This window comes from Cibotium barometz, chromosome 57 (genome assembly GCF_041138505.1).
Source record: "Cibotium barometz isolate CiBa-2024 chromosome 57, ASM4113850v1, whole genome shotgun sequence".
In the NCBI taxonomy this organism is placed as follows: domain Eukaryota; kingdom Viridiplantae; phylum Streptophyta; class Polypodiopsida; order Cyatheales; family Cibotiaceae; genus Cibotium; species Cibotium barometz.
In genome coordinates this window covers 40,931,501-40,943,113 of record NC_141102.1, presented here as the reverse complement: position 1 = coordinate 40,943,113, position 11,613 = coordinate 40,931,501, and the positions used below count along the sequence as shown (strand labels likewise).

The following is an 11,613-nucleotide window of genomic DNA, read 5'->3' as shown; positions in this document are numbered from 1 at the left end:
TCTGTTAGTACAGCGTGAGCATTAGACAACTGATTTTTGCTTATTATTATGAAGGCTAAACCGTATTATCGCGTAAGCCTCTTTTAAAGGGTACAAATTTGAGGGCTGTGCCCATCATTGTTTTCTCTCTGTCTCTCTCCTTTCCGTCGTGTAACGTGCTGGTGACTGGTACCTCGGCGGCTCGGACAAACTAAGAGGGTCCTTTCCAAGTTCCGTCAACAAGCAGCACTGTGTGTGGGGCTCACCAGCAGACTCGCAGCGACCTTGAAAGCCTCGTCTCTCGTAAAGGGCGCAGTGGCGCACGCCAGGGAAGTGCACGTCCCGATTCCCGATAGCTCTGACTCTGACTCCACCCATCTCTTTCTTGTCTCTCCGGTACCGTCCTCCATAGCCTAGGTAGTAACTCCTTCAAATTGAGATCAGCAGCAGTGAAGTCTGTGACACAGTCCCCTGAATGAATGTGACGAGCTCTTTTACGCGTAGAAATCATGATTCATGACCCTTGCACCATTGGTGGATGCCTCTTACGTTAAGCATGGCAACTTGGGTTTTGGGGCCTTTGATTGAGGTGTAGGCTACTATAGAGAGATTGATTGGGTGTTTGTGTGAGCACTGAGCTGTGCTTCTCTGGCACAACAATGGTGATGTCTGGATGGAGGAAGGCGCGCAATGCACTCGGGCTTCATGTTTGCGTTTCGGCTTCTTCAGCAGACAATGGGCAGTTCATTAATGCGGATGACGGGGGAACTTACTGTCGTTCCAATTCTTCACCCAACGCACTGCCGCTTTCACCCAGATTTTCGCCCAAACTGCACCTCATGCGGAACTCTCTGCGCATCTCCGCCCGGCCGGTAGGCACTAGGAAGCCCAACTATTTCTGACAATTATTGTTATGGTCGCTGTTTTCATGGCTTGTCTTCCTTGAATGGCTCGCTCATTAATGTTTTCTGGTGAATTGAACGTGCTGATCAGAGTACATGTGCCATCTGCCTGGAGACTATGAAACCAGGCCACGGCCACGCCCTCTTCACAGCTGAATGCTCCCACTCCTTCCACTTCTCCTGCATCGCCTCCAACGTCAGATATGGAAACCTCGTTTGCCCCGTCTGTCGCGCCACTTGGAAGGACGTTCCCTGGCAAGGCCCGGCGCTCAAGTCCTCCGACAAGAGCCCCCGTTTGACCGGCGGTCACTCCCCCGGACGGCTCCAGAGACGAGCATCTTCGGTTAGCCCCCGCCCGCCCGACTCTCGACCCGGCGATCAGATGCGGGAGGCTCTGAGGGACGCAGAGGAGGAGCAGCGTCGGCTCGAGCCCGTTCTCCGAATGCTCGATGAATCTATAGCCAACTTCCGATCGGCGGAGGACAGAGAGAAGCAGCTGACAGAGTTGGAGCCCGCTAGATTTGACGACGATGAGCCGTTGGAATCTGGGGGGACGATCGTGGACGGAGACGGAAGCTGCTTCTCGACGCGCGGCGGCGAGGATCAGGGGGCCGCCGCCGTCGCTTCGTCCCAGGCCATGCAAATCACAGCGCTGGCAGAGGAGAGCGAGGTGGGATTCTCGGAAGAGCGTGAGAGCCTGACCGTGCTGGTCCATGTGAAGGCAGCGGCGGCCAGGAATGAGGAGGAGCAGCTGGCCAACATGCTCGGCAGTTCGGCTGCGCTGCTAGCCGGACAGCGGCGGGCGGCCGTAGACCTGGTGGCCGTGCTGGATGTGAGCGGAAGCATGGCTGGGCAGAAATTGGCATTGCTCAAGCGGGCTATGAGGCTGGTAGTGAGAAGTTTGGGAGCGGCTGACCGGCTAAGTGTGGTGGCATTTGCCTCTAGTGCACGGCGGATGATAGCCCTACGCCGAATGACAGTGGAGGGGCGACGGGCGGTGCTGCAGGCCGTGGATTCTCTGGCGTGCACAGGGGGTACCAGCATCGCCGACGGCCTCCGCAAGGGGACTGCCATACTGCAGCAGCGCCGGCATCGAAATCCGGTAGCCACAATCATGCTCCTCTCCGACGGCCAGGACTCCTTCACCATGCGTTCTCCGTCACCGTCACCGACACCAACGCCAACGCCGACTCCTCTGCCACCGTCGGAAGCCAATCGTTATGGCCATTTTCAAATACCTGTGCACACTTTCGGCCTGGGAGTCGACCATGATGCTGGGACTATGCACACCATCTCGGAGGAATCCGGTGGCACCTTCTCGTTCATCCAAGGGGAGGGGCTTGTGCAGGACGCATTCGCTCAGTGCCTTGGCGGCTTACTTAGCGTGGTGGCTCTGCGAGTGGGAGTGGAGGTGCACGTGGTGAATCCCGCCACTGCGCAGCTCCTCGGGTTGGAGGCCGGCAGCTACTCTTGCCAAACAATCGCCGCCGGCCTCCATGCGCGTGTCAATCTGGGCGACCTCTACGCCGACGAGGAGCGCGACCTGCTCGTCAATCTCCGGCTGCCGGCTCTGCGGACCGCCACAGATGGAGAGGCTCTTCTGCTCGTGCACGCTCGCTACAGTGACCCCGTCTCCGGCGCCTCCCTCCACACCGCAGCCACACAGGTTTTTGTCCGCCGACCGTCGCAAGTCTCTGACGTCGACCGCACCCCTTGCATCGAGGTAGACCGTCACCGCAACCGTCTGCAGGCCGCTCACGCGATCGTCGAAGCCCGCTCTCTGGCGGACGCCGGGGACCTTTCGGCTGCGCAGCGCTCCTTGGAGGTAGTCCGCCAACGTTTGCAGAGCTCAGCCGCCTTGCAGAGCGGTGACAAGCTCACCGCCGCCTTGGACGCCGAGCTGGCCCGCATCCAGGGTAGCATGAACAATCGGCACATGTACCAGACCTGCGGCCGTGCCTACGCCCTCTCTGCGCAGAGCTCCCATCTCCGCCAGCGCGCCACCACACGTGCCAGAAGCAGAAGCGAGGAAGCTGCCTCGGACGGCTACCGCACTCCCTCCATGAACACCATGCTGCTGCGCTCCCGCACGCTGGCTCCGCCGCCCCCGCAAGCTTCGCCGCCCGCTTATGCCCGTGGCCTCCCGCCGCCGTCTCCGCGCCGCCGCCACATTCTCGAACCGCGCCCCGGGAGCAGCCTCGCCCGTCTTGCCAGCTTTGATAGTGTCATCAGACCGTGACCTCTTCTGCACGTGTTGGATTCACAGAGGATAATAATTGCCGTCACTCTTTTTTTTTTTTGGACCTGAAGGAACCTTTCACCTTTGCAAGTCATGTCATCGTCTTGTTCATAAGGTGGTACAATGTACATTCATATTGCCCGAATGGTCTTTTCCCCTTCTAAGGACCTCCATATCTCAACTTTGTTTTTTTGGACCTGAAGGAACCTTTGACCTTTGCAAGTCATGTCATCGTCTTGTGGTGCAATGTACATTCATATTCCTCGAATGGTCTTTTCCCCTTCTAAGGACCTCCATATCACAAGGTGTATATGGCACCTTAGTTTTGAAGTCTAATACAAACGTCCTGAGCTATCAAGAAGTGTGTATATAGTCTAAAATATTGCTTTTTTCCATGTTGCTTGCCTAGTTGCAAGTTGCATGCCTTCTTGGACCATCACTTTACTGATCTTATGAAGAAGAGCTTGATGGTCAACTAGAAATGGAACAACGATAAGTAAAATAATGTCAGTTTTTATTGAACACTAAACACTATAACCAATGCCTTGTGCTCAGTAGTAGTGTAAGCTTTCTCGAGTGTTGATGATTTTTTTAAAACTATCAAACAAAAATAGTGAATCCAATGTGCCCTCGGGTTGAGCCATTATAACTTTGATGACAAAGGCTTGAAGCATCGCATGAACATGGAAAATAATCTCTTGAAGCATCTATGTGATTATGGATAATAATGCTCCACCTTGATTGTCAAAGTGTTGGAGCATTGATTGCCTTTGCCTTTAGTGTTTGAAATGCCTCCTTTACAAACCTTGTAAGTCCTTTGGACATTTTGTATAATGGGGAGGCTATTGGTGTAACATCATGAAGTGCATATAGATTCAACCATGATTGTTTTAGAATACACTTCTAATCTCTTCTACTATTCGAGACCTTCCATGCATTTTGAACTCCACTTGCACACAACACAACTACTTTCCCCTTGAAGACTTGAAAATTACTCCTCATAAGTTTCTTTCACCCTCTAAAAGGGTTGTTACATGGACCCATTTGATACTACCTACCACACACATTTGGGATTCCTTTACCCACCATAAAAAATATCATGCACATTTGCACAATGCTTCAAGGATGGTTTTTATTATAATATGCATAGGTTTATTTTATAAAATTTAAATAGCATGTGCCCTCAATGGATACTTTATAAAATCCTTTTTTAAATTAAAGTCCCTTAACTTAATAAACCTTTTTCCTAATTTAGGATTTAATAGAATATTTCTATTTGGATGAAACTAATCGACCATAACTAGCAAAGAGCCTAATAGCCACAATTACGGTGATCGAGACATGTCTCTTTTTCTACACATTATACCACGAGGGAAAAATATTCCACAGTATGCATAACAACAAGTGCACACATCGCAAGTAGGAGCCTCGCTCTCCACAAGATCCTATTATGTAAGCAGAAGTCCTGCTCTCCACAGAAGCGCCTTTACCATGGAACCAAGTTCTAGTTATTTCTTGTTTTGGTTGAGGAATAAGGAACATAAGGAGAGGTAAGGAGCCACTGTTAGGGACTACCTCATCACAAAAAGGATCCATAGGAGCATTCACAAAACATGTCCTTAGTTGATGATTTAATAGTCTTAAGGCTAGGTTGGTGAAGGACAAGAGCCATTAGAAACTATGTAGCCTAACCTCATATAAGAGATCCCATATCTTGAAATAGAGGGATTTGTGCAACCACCTCCTTACATTCCAACACCATGTGAATACGTAGAAGATATACTTAGGATGGCATTCGAAATAAAGGGAATGGGGGTTGCGACAGCTAAGAGCTCGCAAAACCAAGCAATTTCACATCTCAAGGATGATGACCAAATTTGATGGAATTGGAGATCCCATTCAGTATCTAGAGAAGTATGATTAAACTTACGAAGCCATGGTGGGAAGGATTGCTGATCCCATCACAAGATCTATTCATTTACACTTTACCTCGAAGGTAAAGTAAGCCAATGGTTTAAGTCACTAAACCCACTTGAAAGTGCTAGCTATGAGGTTTTGAGACATACCTTTATAGTGGGATTCTTGCCTAGTGGAGCCATATAGATATATAAGCTTAAGAAAGACGAGGGAGAAACCATGTAGGATTGTTGAGAAATGTCGTACCAAAGAGTACAAGAAAGAGGTAGGGAGTGAGAATGAGTAGCCAAGAAAGTGAAGAGTATAGCATGTAACCACATGAGCAAAAGGGATTATCCCACATTGATGTACAAGTCCAAGGGTGTACCTCCTCATATAAAAGGGGGCCATTTCAAGCAATGAAATCATATCACATTGATGTACAAGTCCAAGGGTGTACCTCATCCTGCGCCAAAACCTTCTCTCTGAAATGGTAGTGGACCTCTATATGCTTCGTGAGCGAGCATGAAAAACTGGGTTCCTGGGGCCAACTGTATACTGCTAAAATGTTGTCACAGAAAATGACAACTTGTCTATCCACCACCATTGATAGACCCAAATCTGCAAGTAGCTTTCTCAACCAAGCTACCTCACATGCTGCCATAGCAGCACCTTTGTACTCGGCCTCTGGTACTGGATAGAGCAACCGTAGGCTGCTTCTTGCTACTCCAAGTCATAGTAGCACTCCCCAAAGAAAACATGAAGCCACTAGTAGATCTTCTATCTGAGATACTACCAGCCCAATTAGCATTTGTGTATCCATGCACACATATCCCTGTCGTCCCAGTTTCATAAAATAGTCTACAATGCAAGATAGACCTCACATACCTCAGTATGCGTCTCAATGCATCCAAATGCGGCTTCCGAGGAACTTGCATAAATTGACTCACCAACCCAACAGCATAGCTCAAATCTGGCCTGGTGATCATCATGTAGATCAAGCTTCCTACTATGCGCCTATACATAGTAAGATCCTCCAAAATCTCTCCTGAATCTGCACTCAACTTGCCATTCTGATCCAATGGCATTGAGATAGGCTTATAGCCTGTCATACTATACTTAGACAACATGTCCAAGCCATACTGTCTCTGCAGTAATCCAATACCATGTGGTGACCTAATCACCTCAATGCCCAAGAAATATATGAGCTCTCCCAGATCCTTCATCTCAAACTTCTATCTAAGCAAGATCTTTACATCAAAGATCTCTGCATCATGGTCCCTCGTAATGATCAAGTCATCTACATAGATGACAACAAGCACAACTCCTCTATCACTGTGTCTCACATACAACGAGAAATCTGCATTGGCTACATGAAAGCCAAAAGTGACAAGATATTCATAAATCTTGTCAGACCATGCTCTTGGTGCTTGTTTTTAAGCCATACAAGGCTTTCTTCAACCTGCAAACATGCTCAGGGTGACTCACATCCTCATATCCAGGTGGCTGCAACATATACACCTCTTCCTGCAAATCCCCATGCAAGAATGCATTCTTTACATCCATCTGATGTAAAGACCATTGCTTTGACGCAGCCCCACTGCTATCACAACTCTCATTATTGCCATCTTGGCAACTGGGCTGAAAGTTTTCTCATAATCAATGTCATATGTTTGCACATATCCTTTGGCTACCAATCTAGCCTTGTACCTGCTTATGCTTCCATCACTGTTATGTTTTACTTTGTACACCCACTTGCATCCAATGGCTTTTTTACCTTCAGGCAATTGCACTAAATCCCAAGTCTCATTTTCATATACTGCATCCATCTCCTCATCCATAGCTTTCTTTCAACACACATTTCCAACAGCCTCATCAATGCATGTGGGCTCTACAACCTGCACAACTTTTGCCATGTATGCATAGTGATGTGCCACATAACCATCATAGGTAAACCTCTGCGCAGGATTCTTCACTCTCCCAGATCTTCGCAGCTTTGCATTCATGTGGCTTCCACAGCCTTCTTTACACCAGGTGCTCTCATAGCTAGTATCCCAAGATCCTCATCAAGGCTCATCTCTGAGCCTCTAGACTCTCCATCAACATGAGAATGCCTTGCAGAAATGTCAGGCATACTAAGGGGCTCAACCACTTTCTCTTTGTCTTTATGTGATGTACTAATCACATTTGTAGGACTGGTATTATGACGCAGCCTGCCACTCCATGGTCTATCAACTTAACCACTAGATGAGGACTCTCTTGGTCCACTCAAAGACTGTGATTGTTGACTTGCATTCTGTGCAACCACATTTCCACTCACATCAGCCCCAAACAACAGCTTCTTTTTCAGTAGCATACCAGCTGCTCATCTCATAAAAAACAACATCCCTGCTTACCCTCAACTCACGCGTGTAGCAGGGTCATAACACCTGTATCTCTTTTGCTCAAGGGAATACCCAATAAACACTACAAGACAATGTTGCCATACACGCGTTTCATACACGCGATAAATTACGGGCGCGTGTATGGTCGCGCATGTATTTGAATAGAATCGGATGCATGTATTTTGGCATTTAAATTCGTGTGTATATTGGCATCTATCAGCGCGTGTATATACACGCATCAATACACGCATTAATACACGCATCAATACACGCTTGGTAAAGAAAAACTGAATTCTTTTACAAAATTAAAAACTATTTTCTTTAAACCATCTCATAGTACATTATAGTATATATCATTACACAATCCCACTACATGCATTTACAATAATGAAATATAATCAAAAATAAATCATGAGATGATAATTAAAAGACAACACATACAATAGAAATGTCATCAATTTAGAACGATACAGTGACGGATTGGTTAGGGTTCGATCTCATCTTTAATAAAATCCATCCTTGCCAAATGATCAACATCAATATCCATTTGATCAATTTGTAAGGCTACGATTAAATTTATTCCACTATCGATATTCTGTCCATTGATAATGGTATCAATGTCCTGATCATCCTCATCAACATCACCATCATCCTCAATGGTAGGGTCATTCTCATGATCATGAGAAATGGCACGCTCATCCTCATTATCATGATCATCTCTTATTTCTTGATCATCGATCACAACATCTTCATTGGCATGTTCGACATCATCTTCATTCCGGTTTGTTACATCCTCCATATGCTTCATATCAGTGAATGTATTATATATCACTTTGGAACGTGGTGCAATAGGGATGACGTACCACCATTTAATGTCATGCACCATTGGTAGATAGATAACCTACTCAAATACACATACTGCAGTAATTAATTAGCATATCAAAAGTCAAGGGGTACGCGAGCTTAGATATATATGTACATGAAACACATTAGTAAAAAAATGCATACCTGCTCACATTGTTGTGGCAATACGAGCCTATCTTTCTTTGTTTGCCAAAACTTTGTAGAGTCAATAGTTACATAGCCACTTGCATGGCGTTTTATCGTTGCATTAGGCCCTTTTTCCACCACGTTCATTTGCCATTTGACATCCAAAACATACACAAAGACGCGACGAAAGTCAAGCCTAAATATGTCTTAGATTGTGCCACAATAATCATCCTAAGATTCCGCACCATATCATCAAACACTTCCTCTTCCACAACAGGGCTATTGTCATCCCTTTTCCACTCATCTCTGACAATAGATCTCAAAGCTCCAGCATCATCTCGTCGACGCTTTGCGTGCTCTCGTCGACGCTTTTGCGTGCTCTCGTCGCGCGTAGGGCACCATGTTAGGGTGTGGTACTGCATCCTGCTTTAATTAGAGTTTATATATTACAACTCCATTAATTTAATGTGGATACCATGAGTCATTTGAGTACCATCAATTTACATCTACTCATCTCTAAACCTGTTTGATTCCATTCTCTATACATGGAGATGTGATTCAAGGTAATTCGACGTGCTCGTACAATGCATCCTTGACATCGATTACACATACATTTGATCCGTTGTCCCAACCACACATCGCGATTACGATGACGCATTGTCTCATCTTCCCCAGAACTGCTTGAGGAGGTTGATGACATCCTATGTACAAACCAGAAAACACAAAATCATAATATGTTTTTAATGAAAGTATAAAAATCGTGTGTATTAACGCGGCTATTTCCTAAAAATTGCGTGTATTAACGCGGCTATTTCTTAAAAATTGCGTGTATTAACGCGGGTACTTCCTGAAAATCGCGTGTATAAACGCGGCTAGATCCAAAAAATCGCGTGTATAAACGCGGCTAATTTATCATACACGCAAGAATACACGCGTTTCTACACGCGACAACCTGTTTAAACTAAAAATAACCCACCTTCCCCAAATAAACATTTTGAACTAACATATCTGCTCTCTTTCGTTTTCGCCTCTTTCAACACAGACAGTAATAACGCAAGGCGGGAGCAGAGAAGGAGCACACATGGGTGAAGGAAATCGACCAAGAAAGAAGACTCACTTTTTCAGAGGTGAGTCAGTTTGTCCTTTGCCTTGTCTCCTTCCTCAGATTTGTCCTCAGATTTGTTTATGCTATTTTCTCTTTGCTTTTTGGGTTTGTCTCCGTCCTTTTGTTTCTCTGGTTGCGATTTTGGGTGAACGATTCTGACAAGGGCGACAGTGGGCCTTTTATAAGGACATATTGTCGGAGGTCAATCGCTTTCAAATTTTTTTTTGAGCAGGTCGCGTGTAAAAACGCGTGTATATCCGTGTGTGTATCCTGTTTGCACAGACTGTTCACGCGGATATACACGCGTTTCTGGATGGGTGTATACACGCGTTTTTGGATGGGTGTATACACGCGTTTCTGGATGGGTGTATACACGAGATTGTGTTTCCTGTTTCTATGGTTTGCAGGCTGATAGGTGACTTGGATGATGATATTTGTGTGAGTCAAGAGACAGCCCATGATGTACATGAGGATTATTTTTGTAGATTCTTTATGGATATTCCAGGTTCTTCATCTGATCCATTTGCGTACAGCAATTGGCTGATGGAGATGCTAAATCATTTTGGGCACCATCCTGGTCTAGTTGAGCTTACAGAGTACATGTATGCCCATCCCCCTCCTTCCATGCCTGGTGTCTATACCCCTACCGTGAGTATCCAGGGCACTGAACTGTCGTCTATGCCTACGAGTCCGACGAGACGCATTAGGAAATTTTTGAGGTCATTTTGGGACCCTGTAAGGAAGTTTGATCGAAATATTCCCTCCAAAAAGAGGCACCGGATAAAATTTTTGCAAACGAACTCCAAATTTGTCAGACCTCACATATTTAGATTCTACTCTTCAAAAGCTATCCATTGATATATAACACGATAGGGTTCGGAGAAGAGACAAGATAGATACCTAGAAGATTCCTTTTTTCCTGGGAAAGATTCACGTAACACAAGATAGATACCTAGAAGATTCCTTTTTGCCTGGGAAAGATTCACGTTACGTGTAACACAAGATAGATACCTAGAAGATTCCTTTTTGCCTGGGAAAGATTCACGTTACGTGAATCTTTCCCAGGCAAAAAGGAATCTTCTAGGTATCTATCTTGTCCCTTCTCCGAACGTAACGTGAATCTTTCCCAGGCAAAAAGGAATCTTCTAGGTATCTATCTTGTCCCTTCTCTGAACCCTATCGTGTTATATATCAATGTATAGCTTTTGAAGAGTAGAATCTAAATATGTGAGGTCCGACAAATTTGGAGTTCGTTTGCAAAAATTTTATCCGGTGCCCCTTTTTGGCGGGAATATTCCGGTCAAACTTCCTTACAGGGTCCCAAAACTTCCTTACAGGGCCCCAAAATGACCTCAAAAATTTCCTAATGGCATGCAGCTTCTCCTCTTCCACGCCCACCGAGGAGACATACCTTGTCCTAGACACACTCATGTACACCCTCCCAAGCACCGTCACGTCAGGGCTCACAGCCACCATCACGTACTCCACTCCCTCAGAGCCACCGTCACGTCAGGGCTCACAGCCACTGTCACGTAGACAATCCCCCGCCCGCAGCAGTAGGAAGAGTGGGAGTGGAGGATGCGGCGGGTGCTTTGGTGGGGGAGGTAGTAGGGCACGCGTGAGAGAAGAGATAGAGGGAGAAGAGTTAGAGGAGACAGTTCGGAAGAGGAGGAGATGAGAGAGGTGGAGGGAGTGATCTGCTATGATGTGACGGATAGGGGCGGGATAGTGATGGATGCGAGGGGGAAAGAGGTAATGGAGTACATGCGTGGGGTAGTATCAAACTTGTATAGAAATTATTTTATTAAATTTAAAGATCAAAATAGCCGATTAGTTGGGGAGGTGATAGAGGCTGTACATAGTCGGTACCCCAATCCCCCACATGCTACATTCTTGGATGTATGGGGAAGGACGCGAATAAGGGAGATCTTAAGTAATAAAAGATCTCACCTTAAAAAACTCGCGTACGATGATGGGCTAAATGTAGCTGCGGTGGGTGGCTATCCTGTGCCGAGAAACCTACCACCACTGCGTGCAAACGCGAGTGGAAGGAGGCAAAGAAACGAGCAGAGGGTGGCGTGAAGAGTAGGCAGCATGTGGAGGCACGACGGATCCAGA

At 46.3% G+C, this 11,613-nt stretch overlaps 1 protein-coding gene across 1 annotated transcript; it reads left to right on the top strand.

Moving 5' to 3' along the window:
• The first annotated feature begins 293 nt into the window (after positions 1–293).
• LOC147606758 (E3 ubiquitin-protein ligase WAV3-like) lies at positions 294–3,478 on the top strand. Its single transcript, XM_086792261.1, has 2 exons — positions 294–851; positions 973–3,478. The coding sequence occupies exons 1-2, from the start codon at positions 639–641 to the stop codon at positions 3,118–3,120; spliced, it is 2,361 nt and encodes a 786-aa protein (XP_086648387.1). The 5' UTR covers positions 294–638; the 3' UTR covers positions 3,121–3,478.
• The last annotated feature ends 8,135 nt before the right edge of the window (positions 3,479–11,613 follow it).

Coding starts and splice junctions, on each gene's coding strand:
- LOC147606758 (XM_086792261.1), top strand. CDS start 639: ATGGTGATGTCTGGATGGAGGAAGGCGCGCAATGCACTCGGGCTTCAT. Junction 852..972: donor TGCGCATCTCCGCCCGGCCG/GTAGGCACTAGG, acceptor CGTGCTGATCAG/AGTACATGTGCCATCTGCCT.